This window comes from Astatotilapia calliptera, chromosome 1, assembly GCF_964374335.1.
Source record: "Astatotilapia calliptera chromosome 1, fAstCal68.1, whole genome shotgun sequence".
NCBI classification, from domain to species: domain Eukaryota; kingdom Metazoa; phylum Chordata; class Actinopteri; order Cichliformes; family Cichlidae; genus Astatotilapia; species Astatotilapia calliptera.
Window position 1 is genome coordinate 27,038,199 of NC_137422.1, and position 19,419 is coordinate 27,057,617.

General features: G+C 41.1%; 1 protein-coding gene and 1 long non-coding RNA gene across 3 annotated transcripts in view; one reads left to right on the top strand and one right to left on the bottom strand.

Annotated features, from left to right (window-relative positions):
• Positions 1–2,209: 2,209 nt before the first annotated feature.
• Positions 2,210–2,753, top strand: LOC145426002 (uncharacterized). The gene is made up of 2 exons (XR_013906768.1): positions 2,210–2,332; positions 2,650–2,753. It is a non-coding gene; the product is annotated as an uncharacterized LOC145426002 (long non-coding RNA).
• Positions 2,754–4,935: 2,182 nt separating this feature from the next.
• itsn2b (intersectin 2b) overlaps positions 4,936–19,419 on the bottom strand; it is a 35,888-nt gene continuing 21,404 nt past the window's right edge. The window contains exons 18-40 of one of the 2 annotated variants that reach the window (XM_026171056.2): positions 17,930–18,705; positions 17,710–17,831; positions 17,320–17,577; positions 17,030–17,133; positions 15,794–15,846; positions 15,176–15,342; positions 14,971–15,001; positions 14,763–14,884; positions 13,708–13,804; positions 13,374–13,568; positions 9,938–10,059; positions 9,667–9,773; positions 9,350–9,533; positions 9,108–9,206; positions 8,544–8,627; positions 8,343–8,426; positions 8,197–8,259; positions 7,805–7,954; positions 7,595–7,713; positions 7,425–7,507; positions 7,250–7,333; positions 6,849–7,022; positions 4,936–5,556 (exon numbers count right to left, since the gene is read on the bottom strand). In XM_026171056.2, coding sequence (XP_026026841.2) covers positions 5,408–5,556; positions 6,849–7,022; positions 7,250–7,333; positions 7,425–7,507; positions 7,595–7,713; positions 7,805–7,954; positions 8,197–8,259; positions 8,343–8,426; positions 8,544–8,627; positions 9,108–9,206; positions 9,350–9,533; positions 9,667–9,773; positions 9,938–10,059; positions 13,374–13,568; positions 13,708–13,804; positions 14,763–14,884; positions 14,971–15,001; positions 15,176–15,342; positions 15,794–15,846; positions 17,030–17,133; positions 17,320–17,577; positions 17,710–17,831; positions 17,930–18,705 — 3,427 coding nt within the window. In that variant the 3' untranslated portion in view covers positions 4,936–5,407. Of the gene's footprint in view, positions 5,557–6,848; positions 7,023–7,249; positions 7,334–7,424; positions 7,508–7,594; positions 7,714–7,804; positions 7,955–8,196; positions 8,260–8,342; positions 8,427–8,543; positions 8,628–9,107; positions 9,207–9,349; positions 9,534–9,666; positions 9,774–9,937; positions 10,060–13,373; positions 13,569–13,707; positions 13,805–14,762; positions 14,885–14,970; positions 15,002–15,175; positions 15,343–15,793; positions 15,847–17,029; positions 17,227–17,319; positions 17,578–17,709; positions 17,832–17,929; positions 18,706–19,419 lie in introns of both variants that reach the window. The other variant, XM_026171048.2, reaches the window with a different exon arrangement.

A 19,419-nucleotide genomic window follows, 5' to 3' on the forward strand; every position in this document is an offset into this window, starting at 1 on the left:
AATAACCTGCCGTGAAGTAAAGTTTGCTTATCGTTTTTTATGCGTTTCTGTGGGTGTGCCACTGATTTTGGGCCCACTGTGATGGAAAAATGACAACTTTTGCGAGGCTTGTTGTTCAAATTTGGTAATGATTGAAAAAAATAATAATAACAATCACGACCTTAATTCAGTTCAACATCAGTTCATCGACAGCGTTTAGGTGAGTCCTCAATTTATTTATTTATTTTATTTTTAGCTAGGCGTCATGTTCTGATGAACATGATCAGAAATCAACACAATAGCAAAAAGCTGATTTGTGCTTGTTTTGGTGGAGAGTTTCAGTGTTTTAATGTCTAGGAAAAGACCTGTATGACGTGGACGTGGTCTTTCTCTTTCACCCTCTTGTCTGTCTGCTGCTTCAGGGCACCTTTACTCAGTGTAGGTTTTTGGTCAGGACACAAATCCCTCATTATTTCTGTGTTTTCTTTGTGAGGGTATTTGCGTGTATGTGTGTGTTACATAAGACAACTGTTCATGTGGTGATAATCAAATCATTCCCATGACTAACTCAAGTGGAACTGAGGGCCTCTCAGACTCATCCTGTATGCAGATGTCACTCTCTCCCTCCACGCTCTCTTTCTGTCTCCATGTGTGTTTATTCTCCTCTGTCTCTGTTTTTCTCCTCCCACCTCTAAACTGTTCTTTTCTTCTGCTTTGCTGCACTTTTCCTTTTCACTTTGTCTCATGCACACTCTCTCCCTCTGGCTCTTCATTTGCCATTTCTATTTCTGTCTGCCTCTGAACCTTTACTATACCTTTTTCTATAAGGAAAAAATCCTTTAAGAGTATCTTGAAGTCAAACCAGCCTCATGACTGACCTTTTTCTCATAGCTGACATACACTCACTACTCACTTGTGCCCCATTTTTCCTTTTAAATTGCCTTCCTTCTTCATGCAGTAGTTTCAGCACGGTTCTGAAAACATTCCTCTGAGATTTTGGTCCATATTGACATGGCTGCATCTCACAGTTGTTGCACATTTGTCAGCTGCACACCCATAATGACAAACTCCTGTTCCACCATGTCCCTGTGGTCATAGAGATGGAAATGGGAAGCATAAAAAGCAGCCTGAACGTTTAATACAAGGCAGGAGCCATGCTTGTGTGTTTTTTCGCCAAATTCTGACCTGACCATGCAAATGTCACAGCAGAAATTGAGACTCCTCAGATCAGGAAGCGGCCTCCTAATTTTCCATTGTTCAGTTTTGGTGTTCCTGCATGAACTTACAGGTGTGGTTGTCTGCTGCTGTAGCCGATCTGCTTCAAGGTTTAAAGTGTTGTGTGTTCAGAGGTGCGATATTTGAGTTACTGTTGCCTTTCTATCAGCTTCATGCAGGCTGTGACCTCTGGCACCAAAACAAAATGCTGCTCACTGGATATTTTCTTGTTTCTAGAGATGGTTTTGTGGAAAAATTCCAGTAGATCATCTGAAGTACTCAGAACAGCCTGTTTGGCACCAACAAACATCCAATATTCAAATTCACTTAACTTGCTGCCATGTGATTTATATGTTAACAAGCAGCTGATGAGGTGTAACTAATGAGGTGACCTGTGAGTGCATATATTTAGAAATTTAAGTAAACATTAAAAAAAAAAATTGTTTATTGTAAACGTCTTCTTTTGGCCAACCTGCAGTACCTACACAGGCTGTGGCAGGACTTTTTTCTCTGGCATGTTTCTTGTCTTCAAATCCATACAAAGTTGTTTTGAATGATTGTATACATTATTATGGGGAGCACCGAATGGTTTGATTAGTGTGACTCATCGATGACCTTCAGAAGAATGCCAGCGGGAGATTTTGGACTGATTGACAGCATTCATTCCCATCACAATGAAAACACAGAATAAGACTTGTGGAATCAATACCAAGGCCCACTGCAACTGTTCTGGCACCATGTTGTAGCCCAAAGCCTCCTTTAAGAGACTTAAGGGAAGAGAAAAAAACAACATAACATGTTTTTTCAGTGAATCTGTTTGGACAGAAACTATTTTATCCACTATTGTTTTCACTCTTAGTCTGTGCCATCATGGCAAGAATGAGGACCTGGAGATACCCACGACAGCAAGAACCACCACAAACGTCAGTGTATGCATTTTGGCAAGCTATTACAGCTTCTTTTATTTTACTGAATATGTGAATTTTAAATTGGGTCACCTTCACTAAACACATTCCGTCTATTGTCTTCTGCTTATCTGAGGTTGGACCGTGCTGGAAGCATGCTAAGGCAAGGAATTCCAGACATCCTTAACCCCAGCCACACTCTCCAGTTGGGAGAAGTACACAGGGCAGTCAATGTACGTGTCCATTGAGTTCTGGGTCTCCTCTGGGATTTCCACCGTTAGGTGTTCCAAGGTTTTTAAGATGTGGAACGCCACTGTCACAAAATGCAAACATTTGACTGATTTTTCAAGTGAATCGTATTTGTATTTAAAAATAAATAAATAAAAATCTTCAGGCAATGCTATGACACTCAAATAAGTATAAATTACATTTAATCCCTTTAGTTATATCATCACATATCCCGCTGCATTAAATGCATTAGTAGGTAGAGTTCAGCTGACTTTCTCGACCCAGTCACGCAGCCGTGTGTGTTGCTGTCATCTCTTCACAGACCCACTCAGTGTGGTTACATAATGGCTGCTGCTCCTGTGGCCCCAGAGCCAGTGGAGGGTGAAGAAGGACTTAATGAGAGCTATTGGTGCGCACTGACAACTCTGCACTGAACTCTACGGACTCTGTGGCCGGACACTACGAGAAACCAGGCAAACCAAGAGTTAACTACCACCCAAAAATATATATTTCACTTGTTCAAACATGAGAATTTATCTTCAAATCACGTCCGGCTTTATGAAAACTGTAAAATCTGTTGTAGTTTAGTAAAAAATGCTGCACATAACACTGTAGTTGGAAAAAGCACAACAGCAGGATGGTGTGCTCAACTGCATAGTCTGCAGGAGGATGTTCGCTCACAGTTTAGTTATTTTAATTGGTCCTTTTTGTTTGACCGGACAATTAAATTGACAGTTTGATCACTTTTAATATCTTTAATTTGCTTTAAGAAACCCTGATACAGCGAGTGCCATATAAAGGCCAAGGTGAGTACAAACAGCAGGTTACAGAATCCGGTCAGCTGTGAACAGGCAAGTCAGGGTTAGAGAGGTCATAAACTCAGCAGTCAGTGCAGGAGGCTGAAAATGAAAGAGGAAAACAAGCTTTCACAGCCCTACGCAGACGAGGAAGTCTCACACCTTCCACAAATTAAAAAAGAAAAAGAAAAAAAAGAACAGGAGTTAACAACAAGACTTAAAAACAACCTCGTTGATTAAAAAAAAAAAAAGGGCAACTCAGTGGAGTACAAGAGCACAAAATATCAGACCTAAGAAAACAATGAACAACTTCGTCTCCTTACAGTAAAACTCAATCAAGGGGGAAAAAAAATGTATATGAATCCATTTCCACACATGCACTTCAGCGCTGGACGTCTAGACATCACCCAGCAGAGGTGAATGAACAACACAAATATCTGATGCAGTCGGATCAGACGTTAGCTCGTCTTTACTTTTCTTGTGTGCTCCCAAGTAAAAAGTCTATGTGACGCTGGACTGAAGTTTGCACCTCTGACCCAAAAGGAACATTTCCACATTTCCAGTAGTGCGAATGAATCTGAAGCAGACCATTTCCTGCTGTGTGCTACATGTGAGAAAGGAAGTCTGTGGAAAATATTCTACTGGACTCAGAAGTTCATGTGTGGAAAGTCTTAAGATACTGAGCCGGCTTTCTCACAAAACAAACTCAGCGATTACCGACCGATTCTCCACGATGAAACAGAAAGGCGCTCTAAACTTTGGATAGTCACACGCATAAATTAAGAAATAAATACAACACATTTCGTTTAAATGCAGAGTTAGAAAATAATCTGAGCACACTGAGTAAGAGTAAAAACAACAACAACACAAATACGCAGCTTTTACACCCTTTATCTTTGTAGCGTCTTCATGGCTGACGTTCGTACGCGCCAACTTTAACTTTTTGAGGTCACAATATTACTGTAAGCAGGCAGGGACGAGAGGGGTGAGCCTTAAAATGTGTCGGCAGTTTGAAAAAGCATAAAAAAATACAAGTGGGAAAATACTGTTTGTTATTGCTCTCGATCTGAGTTACTTCAAAAAGTTAACGCCATCAAAACTGTTTGCATAAAAACACAAAACTCTCACCTTAATCATCTTAAACTCACTTGAAATTACTCGGCCGTAGCTGATTTCACACGTTAAAGAAAAAGCAAAAATAGTCTACAGTCAAGCCCAGCATCATCCCAATGAAGAGTAAATTATTTTAATCATATATTTAAAAAAAAAAAAAAAGGTCAAAAATGACTTTTATTAAGGCAAGAAGTTGTATCCTCCCAAAGTTGCAGGATCTGTTCGCTTCTCTATCGTTATACTTCTATTCTCCAAAGATATGTACTCACGAATCCCAACATACACACAAAACAACAAAACGAGTGTTCAGTGTTGCTACAGTGACACAGACTCAACCCAGAACAACGTATCCTGAGATCTACAGTAGTAAACTGACTTCAGACCAGCTCTACAGACTTATTCTCCAAGCTGTCACTGTCCATCATTTGCCATCTACTGTCTCTGATGTCACTGTGAGAAGTGAGCCCAGACAGTTTATGATTGGCGACAGCCACAAAGCAGGCCAGCAAAGTCTCTAAAAAGCAGTCAGTCATGATCTCCTCAGAAAAAAAGAAGAAGAAAATAATATAAAGAGTCAACTTGTATCTCTTGACAGTTAAGATAAAACACTAGTTAGTTCAGTGTCTCGTTTAATGGCCTCGGCTGAGCAGACTTGGCAAAGTGAATACTTAATAAAAACCGACTGAGATACAGAGCTCTGAGAGTCTAAAGGAGAGCACATGTAGTTTTATTGCTTTGAATTATCTGCTTCTCAGCAGCTTTTGTCTGGTCCTAACTCCATCTGAAGGTTGTAAATTTTACATAGGACTCGCATTCAACTGTGGGACACACCAAGTCTCCATACTGAGCAGGTGAACAAGTTTCCCTTTCCATCTAAAGTCATCCCGAGGAACAAAAGATGAGCTCCAATTCCTATTTCGTGGCTTGAATTGTCGAAAGGCCATCTCTACTGCAGGACTTGGATGACATCAGAAGAGGTATTATTACTGCTGGTTAATATTAAATTAATTAAGGCTTGATGAATGAGACCGTCTCTCCTTACAGCTTAGAGGAGAAACCATCTTAGTTTGTTAATGTGAAAACAAGCAGCCTTTTAAAATTTGGTTAACTGTTCTTATTTGAAAGTCTCTACAGAGGATGTAGTTTCTTGTTTCAGTTCTTCCTTTGCGGCTACTTGTGTCCATAGAGCTGTAGGTCGAGCAGGACCCACACTTCCCCTGTTGGGACCTCGTGCAGCAGAAGCCGACGCGTCGCTGGTCCCTTGTTCTCGAACTCTTTCTTTATGGTCGCCACTGGAACCTCGGTCCGGCCCAGGAACTCTGACACGAGAAAACAGAACAGCACATGAGTTCGGAGGAAGTTATATTTATTTATTTTTCTGTTTTTAAAGAAGAAAACCATGTTTAACTTTTTATACTTTTTGTAATTATCCTGTGTACAGTTTAACTAAAATATTCACCAACAACAGCCAACGTTTAACCAGTGGGGGTGTTGAGACAGTTTCAGTGACACATGGGATGCTCTTTTAATACTTCTTTTAAACCCCACAGCAGTGTGTTCAACTAATTTCACACAGTCCCCCCGATTGATCCATGTGCTGGTGTGGACCTCTGACCTCGTGTTTGACACTCCCACCCTACACCCATGTCTTAAGAGGATTTGTCATTCTGCCACTGAATAAAATAACCATTTATCTATTTTCTACAGCTTATTCGTGTCATGGGGGCAGGAGGCACACCTAGCCCCCCCTGTCTCTAGCTACCTCCTCAAGCTTATGTGAGGCATTCCCAAGCCAGAGCAGAGAAATAATCTGTCAGCTGTGTCCTTGGTTTGTCCTGGGGCTACGTCCTGGTAGTTCACTGTGGCGGGGTGTGGTTTGTGGCTTAGCTGCAGGGAGGGGTGGAGCAGTGGGCTCAGAGAGTGTCAGGGGAGGCTGGGAACAGCCAGTAATCGTCATCTAATCATGCCTCCTCTATTTCAGGAGGATGCCGTGACCCGGAGAAGAGGGCAGTCCAGACAGGAAGCTAATGCTAACAAGCGTGCCGACCCAGCTCAGAGGGGAGAGTTGCTGGAAAGTGACTCAGTTGTAGATGAATTTATAGAGAAAATTGCCGTAAATAAATACTTAGCTTGCTCCATGACATGTGTTGGGTTCTCAATTTCATAGTTTGTGTTCGGGAGGCAACTTAATCAGACGACTTAACCAGCTCCAGCTATCCACAACCTTAAACTTTCAGTCGTGACTCCGAGATAGTGACCGTAGGTGAAGGTGGGAATGTAGACTGAAGTGTAAAACAGCAGCATTACTTTCACAGCCAGTTCTCTCTTCACCACAACAGACCGGTACAGCATCCACACTAATCTCCCACTCCACCCTCTCCTCACTCAAAGACAAGACCCCCAAGATACTTTTCTGCACTTTTCTGCAGCAGCTCATTCCCAACCTGGAGTGGGAACTCCACTGTTTTCTTACAAACAAGTGTTAATAATAATTTAATTTGTATACATTTACACCATAATCTAACTATTTTATGGGCTTTTAAGGAAAGAGTTCTGAACAAACTTTAGCAATATTAATAAAATGAAATAATGTAATTAGCCGGTAGCTAACCGTCTGGTGAAAACTGGTCTTTTTCGTTGATGGCAATGCAGAGGACGTCCTGGTAGATGTCTTTGATGTGAAACTGACAGTTGAAGTTCCATTTGGGGTTCAGGGTGTCGTTGATTACTCTGGATGTGAAGATCTGAGCTCCCATGGTCACTTCACAGTAAGGGTTACTTTTACCTGCAGGAGGGAAAGACAGCAGACAGGCATGAGGAGGATGTAAGAGCAGGTAAAGAGAAAGCAAGTTGAGGATTGATTCAGATAATCAAAAAAAAAAAAAAAAAGGAAAAAGGAGAGTCAAGGAAAAAAAGGAAGAAGTAAAAATAAAAGTGTAAAAGTATAAAACAAAGAAACAAAAAGAAAAGAAAAAAAAGCTGATGATTTGTTTTTAGTGCATTCATGCTCACCGTTGGGTTTTGCTGCCTTGAGTTCAGTGGCTTCTAGGATGGTGACGAGCAGTCTGCCGATTCCACTGCCTTTCATAGAGCGTGCTGTAAACACGTGCACAGAAAGCTTAAATGATTGTTTGAGATTATCGCGTTTAGGTGACATGAATGTGGCTCTTGGAGTGTAGACACAAACCTTGATAAACCTTGTCCCTTTTTTTCTTTTCAGTCTCAATAAATTCCTCAGACGCCACCTTAATCTTCTGAACCCACGCCGTCCTGAAAAAACACAAACACGCAGGAATTCGTACAAGCCACTGATTCACTGGCACATTTCTCTGTGCGTACGCCGACGTGTGCACATACCGTTCATTAATGTTGTCTGTTCTGAGCATGTAGACTTTGTCAATGTGTGAGATGTGGAAGATGGGCTCATCGCTGGAAGGATCTGGAAGCTTGACCAGAGCTTCGTTCAGGAGGACGGGCTACAGGAAACACAAGATGAAACACGGTCGGGCACAAACACAAAGTCTAACGTTGCCTCAAAGGAGATTTCCACTCGTGTGCATCTCTTACTGGTTTGTAGATCTTTAGCTGTACGTTATTCTTGTTGCTGAACAGTTTATCAGGTCCAGATGAGGTGAACTGTTTAGCCGCGTACGTTAAAAGCAGGAAGTCGTTGAAGAGGAAAGCCCAGAGTTCCTTGCTGCTCTTTGCCTTGTACAACTGTGACGATAGAGTGATACAACCGCACATGTATGATTAAACACTTAAAAAACTAACAACATTAACTGATTTACTTTCGCAAATCTTCAGCAAAACACGACTTTAAATTATTTAAAGCTTACTGGTGTCTGAAGATTTTACTTTGTGGTATGAGGCTAGTGTTACTGGTTACAAGTTCCAAATTTCATCATCCGTTATGCCCCATCCTGCCAGCCAATATGAGAACCTGCAGTGAAACTCACCTTGCCGCTGTGGAGCAGTTTTCTGGGGCCCAAACAGTTGGTAAGGGAATTAAAGACCAAATGCTGTAAAAAGCGAGAAAGTTTAAAACAACGTTTCAATGTTTTCACACAAAGATCCATGAAGGAAAAACCGTAAATCTCAATACCTCGACAGGACCGTCACAATTAACGTGGCTCTGAATCCACTCCAGTCTGTCGGAGTTCTCCTTCTCTCTTACACCCTCGTTCACCTGCACAAGGTAATCGCCCAGAAACACCACATCAGATTCTTTCAACCACAACACAGAGACTTTCTAATTAAGCGACTCACTGGGTTCATTAATAAAGGAAATGATGATCATAAAAACCTGTTTACAGAGCTCCTCCGCCCTCTCCAGCGCCTCTTTCAAAGGACCTCGGTCAGCATGACCCTCTGCAGTGCACTCCAGGATCTGCACAAGTAAATACACTAATAAGCTAATCGTGCTCACATTTGACGTTAATTTTATTAACAACTATTTTCCGTCACTGAAGAGTGTCTTTCATTGGATACTCTGTCGATGAACATGCACTGCAAAGATATTGGAGCGTAATTTTGACTACTTCTGGCAGTGGAAGCTGATACCTGGTGCAGAATGAGAGCTTACCGTGATAACTTCTGATCACGTCCCTGAATGTAAAGCTCTGGCTGAAAATACTCTCCAGGGAGAACATTCATACTTAAAGTAAAAGTATCGTAGAACTGGAAAAAAGCGCTTGCATAGTCCGTCACTCTCCACACCCTTATAAATTCTGTTTTTGTATATTAATGTGAGTCTAAATATTTAAAACAGCTAACAATAAAATAATAGATACAATTATGACAGAATTTATAAAACAACCAGAAAGTCAAATGCAGCCAGTTAAGGCCACACTTGAAAACGATGGCCTACGTTTTTGATGTGCAGTGGGTAGCGAGTGATCCTCTGCATTGGTTTCAGCAGGAAGCTGGACAGCGGCATTCCTTTACACCTGTAGTCTGTGGCGATTTTCTAAGAGAAAAAAGACAACATTAAAAGATTAACAGATACATTCTTGTCTTTCAACAAAACCGGAACCCCTAAAATTCCCAAACTCTAAATGGAAAACATGAAGCTCTCATTGGAAGCGGACAGGATGTGGGAATCCCTCCTACCCTCATGAAGTCCTTAAAGTCTGAATCATTGTCAGTGCGAGTCTGCAGCAGTGTGGCGCCGTTGAACTGGGATGAGCAGAAACGGATGTAGGGCTGCATGTGGGACAGCTCGGCAGCCAGGATATCTCCAATCATCCCCACTGGATTGTTCTCTCCACCCGTCTTCTTACGAACGCGGAGCGCCCTGCACACATACACAAGACAAACCCCCAACATGCTTTTTTACACTGAAAAGAAATCTGCACAAACACTCTTCACAGCATTTCCTCACGCTATCAGAAACACTGTCGCCTCTTCTCTGCCCACAAGGTATTTACTTGACAAATTTTGAGTTGCAGGCCAGCAGTTCCTTCCAGTTGACAAAAATCATGCTCATCTCTGACTCATTCAGCCGGCCCGACGCAGACATGGGCTTGCAGAAAACCTACACAAGCAGAGGAAAAAGCCACAAATATTACAAAACACACCAAGTCCCAACTCACACACAACACCGTAAGAACTGCAGCGTGTAACTTTTCTTGGTGTGATTTTTGAGAACGCTACTTTTTGCTTTTACATGTATTATTCAGCAGATTTGTGTGAAATTACCTCCAGCACTATCTGCAAATCTTCCACATATTTTTCCTCAGTTTCTATCAGCTCATGGATGTAACCTTGCCTCTTCTTCTCTTGAGGGCTCAGTGAATCCAGGCTGTTCAAGTCCGCACACCCTGCAAAACAGGAGCAACACCCAGAGGAGAGGTTTGCATGAAAAAGAAAACCAACCAACCAGTCCATCCACTTCAACAAAACCCACAAATGACTGCTTGTACCGATAGCCCAGGTTTGCGTTTACTGCCTCCTGCTGGAAGTGTCTGCACAGGAAAACAAAAATGATTCCTCCTCTGTACCCTCTCATACATTACTTTCAGAAAGGTTTAAAAAAAAAGCAGGTGGCAGACGACAACCGTCTAACACACACTTACCTGATACAGGGCGCCCATTCATCCACTGTGAGGATCCCATGCAAACTGACTGCTCATCCCCTATAAACTCCTTTCTTTCCTCTCCCTCTCTTGTTTCACTCTCATCTGCTGTGTCATCCCAAAGGTTTAGAAAGTGAAATCTGTTCTGTGAATCCATTGCTACGACTGATTGTAGCTGTCTGGCTGTTCGCTCAGTGTGATTGTACTCTGTCTCTCCTGTCAAGTTTGGCTCTTTCTGTGCCGTTATCTTCTTGCTGGGATAAATCCGTTTGTACCAAAACAGGAAAGGGAGTCCTTTTTTTTTTTCTTTCCCAACCTTGAATTGAAGGGGGGGGGGAGAAGGTGGATAAACCTGACCTTCTCCTATTTTTCTGCACCTTCATCCATTAATAAGTCTATAAAACTGTGGATATTCACATGTTTTTAGATAAGGTAGCCCAGTACAGGTTGGCCAAAGTCACATAGATAACATTAAACAAAAGCAGAGAAACAAATCCCAACTATTCAAGAAGCAATTCTTTGGGACTAAATTACAAATCAGATCCATGCATGTAAACAGAGAAAAAAAAAAAAAAAAAAAAAAAATCACAAAAACAAGGTGAGATGGTTTTCATCTATTCGGTCATCTTAATCGTGTGGATTTTATTGAACATGTAAACACTGAGCACAACTCACACAATCTTTATTTTATTTATTTTATTTCAGATTCAGAAAATATACCACACAGATCTTCCATCACCTTTGTAGCACAAATGTTTGGTATATCTTTAAAGTCAGTTGTGCAAACACTGTTAGTGTTGTTCTCTATGGCAGCCTTTCACCTGAAATCCCAACAAATAAACTGTGATAAAACAAATACAGGCTCTCCCCACTCCCAAAAACGTAAAAAACCCTTTAACAATGATTAGCTCTTCTTGCATTACAGGTCATCAAACTCTTTTGTACCATTTCTAATTTCTCCCTGGAGTCAGTGCACCAAGAGAGCATCCACAGGATATAAAGTCTTTCACCCATTGATCTGAATTTATCCCCAATCCCAACATTAACCAGTACCTCTTTATTTATTTTAATATGTAACCTGTGGTTAACACTATCAGCAGACATGCATTCACTCCCTTCCACAATAAAATCACCCTGAGCAGCAGCAGAAAAGCAGCATTCATTAATTATAAAGTGCAGCACTCATCTTTAAATATCACCTCTAAAAACAAGGCTTACTGTAACACCCTTTTTACACATGCACCGCAGTCCTGAACCTTTCTAGACCTTAACTATGTGAAAATGCAAAATCCAAATGCAGCTGGATTGAACATAAACTGGTCTTTAACCAGATGGTTGTACCATCAACTGAAACAAAACACCTGTAACACCTTAAATGCAAATGAATCATCAGGTTGTTATGACACTGAAACTTTGAATCAATAAAGTGGAAAAAGTATTGACAAAAAACATCTAAAGATGAAGTTGTGGCCATTGAAAGGATTAAACTGACACTAGTTAACTCTGAGAAAACAAAAGAAAACATGAAATTATTGCTTTTAGATATATGGACTTATTAGTTTCACACTTTGGTTAAGTTTAGGATAAACAAACCGGTTTAGCATTGTAAAACCAAAAACAAACAAACAAATGAAACCCATAAAAAACAAACAAACAAAAAAACTTTTTCCCCAGTTACAAGACCGAGACATCACAAAAATGTGATTGGACACTTGATGTTTGTAGGAATAACACCAGCAGAGAGATAACAGACAGTGCAAACACATCTGAAGGAAACATTTTCTGTTGTGTGCTACAAGAAAGAAAGAAAACTTCAAGGGACAACATTTCAATCTGGAGTTCATGCGTGACAACAGGCCATGTCTTTAATGGTTTACTCACTCTAAAGCTGTTTTCCCACATGAACTTTGGGAAATTTAGCAAGAATTAAGTCAGAATATTTTCCTTTCTCACATATGGCACACTCCAGGAAATATTTTTCTTCAGATGAGTCCATATTTGGTGTGATTTAAGTGAGTGAACTGCCTGTAAAAAGCATGCAGGAGGTAGAAACATGACACCCACCATCAGCTTTGCAGTTTGCACCATCTAATGCACCTCGGTGAGGCAAGTCCTAGAAACGTTTGCTGCTGTAGTCTAAGTTTGATGCAGATATGCTCATACTGGATTCTTTGTTCCCTTTTTGAATCACTTTCATTAAGACAGCAGGTCAGACTTTATAACATTTCACTGGAAGGACAGCAGTCGGACCTTTTCAATCCTCCTCAAAATTATTCACATTTTTGAGGTTTATCATGATCTCAATCTTTAGTATGAAACAAGAGTTAAGGCAGCTGCAGTAACACTTTACCATCATGTCTGATTAAAGACACATCTCTGAGGAACAGTTAGGTTTGTGTGAGCAGAACTCCAGAAACTGGAGAGCCAATAACGGAAAAGAGAAACATATGACAGAGACAGGTTTGGGCTGAATGAGGGAGGAAATGTGTCTACCGAAGGAAGAAGAAGCCACAGAGAAACCCACTATCACTCAGCGTCAACTTTTACAATAAAAAAACAAAAAACAAAAACCGAAGGAATCAAAAAGTCACAGAATCACCACAAAGAGTCATGAAAAACTAGCTTCACTCCCAAGTTAATTTACTCAAGCCCCCCTCATTTTTAATTTTTCACCTGCTGCTTGAGGTTGTCTTAAATATAGTGAACAAAATGAAATTTGCTTAATGGGAGAAGTTAGAAGATAAGTGTCCAATCACTTCAGCCCGTCAGAGCAGAGTGTGATAGTGGGTCTCTCTGAAGTCGGGAGGTGAAGAGGGAGAAGAGGTGGAGGAGGAAGAGTCTTTCTACCACCCTAAAAAGAGAAACAAACGAAGAACAAGAGAGAGGGAGAAATACAGATTGGGAGGGGGGGAAGACGGTCAGTGTGAAGAAAAGTGTGACAGACGAGCTGATAATAAACTATCAAGGATCGCAGATAGGCAGGTACGGGTAAATGAACAAACACTTAAGAATAGTTAGTCATACAGGTTTGAAGCAACATGGAAGAGAGATTTACATACACTGCTGACTGGGGTCAACGTCCGCCGTGGTCATCTGAACATAATTGGTGGGGAACAATCCAGTAACCCCGTTGGATTCTCCTTTCCACCAGTCAGGGTTACTCTTGTCTAAAACGTTGATCAGTTGCCCTTTAGAGAAGCTCATCTCTTCCCCATTGGCGGCTGTGTAATCATATATGGCGATCACCTGGCAGACTGAATATGAAGAGGACAGTGAGGTTATTATTTTTGCCTAGTCCACGCTGGTATTTTATTAATGCTGTAAAATGCATGCTGCTTTGACTTTTGCCCTCCCCCAGTGACTTAAAGTGGTGTCTGTGTGTGTCTGCGTTACCTGGTTGAGGTGCTGGTGTGGACTTGCCACTGCTGGATTCCAGTACTTTAACATGAGTAGCAGGGAACCAGCCCTTCTGACGCTTTTTACCACGAGCCTGGAGTCAGAAAATACAAACAGTCACTGGCTTTCAGTGAGGTTTTAATCAGACTCACAATTTTTTTTCCAAAGTTCATGATTGCTTGAGTGTTATGCCAAAACAAAAGGAATGTTTATGTCCGAGCAAATAATCATTTCATTTTTCTCCCAAAGAAAAAAACACCTCTGCTAGTCAGAGTCAATAAAACAGACCTCTCAGTCTGCTTTTCACTGCTGGTACCTTTTAGAAGCTTTTGGTTAAATTATCTGACAAATAATGTGATTTGCTGCACAGTTCATTTTACTAACACAACATCCAGCGACTAGTTGTGTACAATACTGCAAAACTTGGTACTGATTTGAACCAAGTAAATAGGCCCAGTATCACAGATACCAAGTATCTTTGAACAAGGCAGATGGGCATGCTGGGAATTCTAATGTGCAGGAATGTGGAAAATGTGCAGGAACCTGTTGAAGTCAACAGTGCAACAGCTTGTGTGATCATTGTGTGTTTGTTGTCCAGCAGTATAATAAATTATGTTTAGCAAAGAAAAAGATAAAAGTGGTTCTCTAAGGAGGAAGGAGAAACGTAGCCAGAATGAGTACAGCCACAACTTTGGAGATGAGTGCTGTCAATGACTTTGTTGAGTGCAAGGCCTGAAAGAGGAAGATGAGTGACTGAAACACTTCTTATATGTTGGAAATATGTACTCATAGTGGAATATGTGTGTGTGAAATATCTATAAGCTAAATAATGAGGAATTTTATAAATGAGTGTGCTTGTTATACGGTGACCAATCCACTCAGTCTGTGAGGACCTGTGGTTAATGGGCTTCTCACCGTTGTTCGTGCTTATAGACATTCGAGTTGTCTTTGTGCCTTTGTGTCAGCAAGGATGAATCTGTTTTGGGCTTGTGGTAGCCTAGTTAAAAAAAAGAAAAAAAAGACTATAACTTTAAAAACCCCTAAACGCTGACCTGCAGTTCACCAAGCCACCAGCCTGAGACATCCTTGCTGAGGATGAGGATGAGCTGGCCATTTTCCAGATTCAGCTGCTCAGGACCAGTAGAAGCGTGAGGTCTAGTAACCTGAGCGACCTCTGTGGACATAAAACACAAACAACTTATTTCAGAAAAATGTACAATCAGGACTTCAACAAAACATGTTTGAAATTTAGAACGTTACCTTGCTTTTTCTTTCCAGATGTGCTCGATGTCTGAAAATAAAAGATGGGTTTATATTTTAGTATGTGTTCTTTTATAACCCTTTATGTTATAATGCAATCTATTATGAAATTGTCACAAACTGAAGTCTTAAATAAGACCTTCCCAAATTATTTATTGCAGCAGACCAGTTCATGCCCCGTGTGTGTTATGTTGAGTGTTCTTACATCTGTCTCTTTAGGTTTGACGTAGTTGCTGGGGAAGACGCCCGTGCGGTTTCCTATCGAGCCGTTCCACCACTCTCCATCTCTCTTGCTCACCAGGATCACATCTCCCTCTTTGAATGTCAGATCACCGGACTGTGGAGACTCGTAGGTGTACAAGGCCACAAATTCTGGAAAAGAAAAAGAATCAAAAAGACTAAAACACAACAATACAGCTATAGGCCCACGTGTTGTTTACATCGATAAACTAACCTCCATCATAGTCCAATTAAAAGAGTCAACAAATCCTGAATGATAGCAGATGAACAGTAATGTTGAATTTTGAATGAAGCATATATTATCTAAATAAATGTGAAAAGCTAAACAAATCGACATCAAGGAGGGAAAATTTGTGTAGTTTAGGCTGTTCAATCATTTAATCTTTATAAAATGTTAAAATATGATCCCAAAAAGTTGATTCTGTTCATCTGGACGTTGAGTTTTCAGTGGGAGAAACGTTTCTTTGCTTATCCAAGTGACTTCCTCAAACAGACTGTCAAACAGACTGCATACAGTTTGGACTCTTAGTTGTATTCAATATCAGGAAGCGCAGTTTACATTTCACAAGACTTTTTACTTTACCTTCAAGCTGCAGGCTATCCCCATCAGGAGCATCAGCAGAGGAGCTCTTCACACTGTAAAGACAGAGACAATATTACAGTACATACATGCATAGTAGTCTGGCAATCCACCCATGCATCTCCCAAAACTTATGACGCCACACGCAAAGTTTAACTAAAGAAATGCAAACCTTTCTAGTCATTGGGGAATCTGCTCAGGCCTTCGTAAACCTGCTGTCTCATTGTTTTGGTCACCAGCCAAATGTCACAAACACAGATGAACCTGCACTTGACTGACTAGTAAATCAAGAGCTTAAACTTCAGGCTCAGTTTCCTACAATACCAGCTGGAATCAAAGTGCATATCCTGCTGCACCTGTGAATGTAGGTGACTGGTCATGTTATCATGCGGCTTGACTTGACTGATTTAGTTTGAGATAATGGCACCAAAGTTTACATATGGAAGGCACACAGGATTACAGAGTTTATGCAAATTAATGGAGATTAATTAATTAAACAAAAGACAATGAAGTATGTTTTTCTGTTTTACTGATTTTACATAAGTACACAAAGCCAACGTTCCCACCATACAACAGACTGTCTAAATCAGGCTGGCCAACCCTTGAAAACATATCTCCTTATGTTTACATTTGATTGAACGTGAAAGGTGAAAAACTGTATTTTTCACATGATCACTAAGACTTGAATTCAGCCGTGTGTCAGTAGTGAATAATGTTCATCCACACAGGAATTTTCTGCTTATTAGTGGTCTAAAAGAGGTCTAAATTATACAAAGTGTACAACCTCAGATTGTCATGAAGGCTGAAGTTCAGATTAAATCTGCTTCAAAACTAAAAGTTAAAATGCTAAAATGATTAATGTTAAACAAGAAGAGATGTGTTTTCCCCTTTTATACATATATATAGTGATGGTAATAAGAGTGATATAGTAATAAGAGTCATTTTTAAAGAGTAAACCATAATAAACCAAATATTAACATTTTTGCAGCCTGAATTACTCTTTAAGCTGCGTATTTCATTACAGTAAAGTTTCAGGAAGAAAGTGTCTCCTAAAAGGAAAGGGAAAAAAAAAATCATTCTCAATGAGGCTTGTTAGTATTATCAGAAACTAAAATAACAGTAAGCGTTTCCATTTCCAAGGCTATAAAAGACTGTTGAGATTTTGAATCCAAATCCAAGAAGGAAAAAGCTGCTGATGTCTTAGAAAAAGTAAAGATCCACACATAAGCAAGTACTTACTTTGAACCCTCATCTTCTCCAATAGGTTTCACATATGTTTTGGGGAACCAGCCCTGTTCGTCGTTCAGTTTTCCCAGCCACCAGTTCTCCTGCTGCTCCAATACCTGAATCACATCGTCCTTATTAAAGTTCAGATGACTATCTGTCTTTGCTGTCCAGGAACAGAGCGCCTGGGCTAACAGGGTACCCACCACCCGCTGATGAAAAGATAACAGCACAGAGAGGTTGAACCTATCCACATAATAATTATACAGTTGTAAGGAGCAGTAAGTGCTGTGTGAAGCCCTCACCTGTTCCTGACTCTCAGAAGTTGCAGGGTTTGGAGAATGTGTTGGTGTGAAGGCGGATTTTGTCCCGGACACTTTGGCAGCCTTAAGAGCATTACTAAGCTGTGACTGCAGCGGTAGTTTAGCAGGAGGAGCAGGAGCAGTGCTATCAGCTGTATTCGATGGGCCCACTCTCTCGACGTAGCTCTCTGGGAACCAGCCCATCGTCCCCTGCTTGCTGCCATACAGCCAGCCTTCCTCTCGCTCTGTCGTCTCATCAACCTGAGCAGAGGAGAGAAGGTTTGAGACAGGAAAGTTAAAAGCTGAGGGTCAAAAAAACAACAACAACAAGAAAAAAAAAAAGAAAGAAAAAAAAAAGAAAAGAAAAGAGTGAACCCCTGATTTTATTCCTACCTCGATGATGTCATCTGTTTCCAGGCTGAGCTCTTCGTTGTTTCGTGCAGTAAATGGGTAGACTGCTTTGAAGGATGTGAGCGATGCTGACTTCCTGTGCTGCTTGGCCCTCGGCTGCCCGCCTGTAGCACCAAATCAGACATCATAAAGTGAAGTGATCTATAAAACAAAGACAACAGAAGCTGATAAAGGTTTCAAAACATGCAACTGTCCCTCACACCTTTCCGCTCCTCCAGCCCTCTCAGCAGAGCTTGAATATCAATCTTCCCTCCTGTTTTAGGTGGTTGCTGCTGCTGCTTCTGCTGACGAGACGCCTCCTCCTTCCGCTTTCTCTCCTCTTCAGCTTTCCTCCTCTTTTCTTCCTCCTCCTTTCTCTTCCTCTCCTCTTCTGCCCTTTTTCTCTCCTCCTCACGCCTCTTCCTCTCCTCCTCGTGCTGCTGATGAAGCCTTCTCCTCTCTTCTTCCCGCTTCCTCTTCTCCTCCTCCTCCTGCTTTCGCCTTTCCTCTGCGTCTCGGAAAGCTGCTTCAGCAGCCCTCTGTCTTCTCCTCTCCTCCTCCTCTCTCTCCCTTCGGCGCTCCTCTTCCCTTTGCACCTCTTCTAACCTTTTCCGCTCCTCCTCTAACCTCTTCCTCTCCTCCTCCTCCCTTCTGCGTCGTTCCTCCTCTTCTCTCCTTCTCTTCTCCTCTTGCCTCCTCTCCTCCTCCAGTTTTCTCCTCTCTTCTTCTAGCTTCCTCTTCTCCTCCTCCAGCTTTCGCCTCTCCTCCTCCTGCCTCCGCCTCTCTGCTTGGCGCTGGCGCTCTTCTTCTTCTCTTTTCCTTCTCTCCTCTTCCTCTCGTTTTCTCCGCTCTGCCTCCTCCCTTGCTCTGAGCTCTCGTTCTGCCTGCTCCTTGGCAGCCTGGATGAGAGCCTGTCTCTGTCTCTCCTCCTCTTCCCTCTGTTTGGCCTCCCTCTCTTCCTGAAGCTTTCTCTGACGCTCCCTTTCCATCCTAATACGCCTGTAAGTGAGAAAAAAAAAACAAGCTTTAAAAGTCTGAACATTAAAATGAAAAAGTTATTTGTGATGATGTGAGAAAATATTCAAAACAACCAATATATCAGGGTGCACCACACCTTCCACCCCAGCCCAGAAGAATTTGATCAGAGGACTGGAAAGTTGAGTTTATAAGGCATACACACCTCAAATTAATGCACTATTAACTGGTCATTATTTGTTTATTTGTTTATTTGTTTATTTATAAGGAACCCCATTAGCTTCCACAACAGTGGTTGCTAGTCTTCCTGGGGCCCAAGCCATCAAATATCTCCAAATAAAATGTTACAACAATTAGATCTACAGTAAAGTTTTACAATACTGAAATGTAAACATGTGAATATTAAAAATTATATAAAAGCAGAAAACCAAAACAAAACACTCAAACAAAATACACAATTTCCATTACAAGTGATATTACCCTCTACAATTTTTACAAATACATTAAAAACTGCCTAAATAGGCTTTTAGGTGATTTTTAAAATTATGAATTGAAGCCAATTCTCTTATTGCCTCAGGCAACTTATTCCACTGAAACGATGCTCTGAATATAACAGAGTTTTTCAAAAAGTTACTTTTAACACGAGGAATTACTAAATTGTGGTTGGTTGAGAATCGTGTGGCATGATTATGAATTTCATCTGGATACTGCAACTGAGCACAAAAAAAGTGTGGTGTG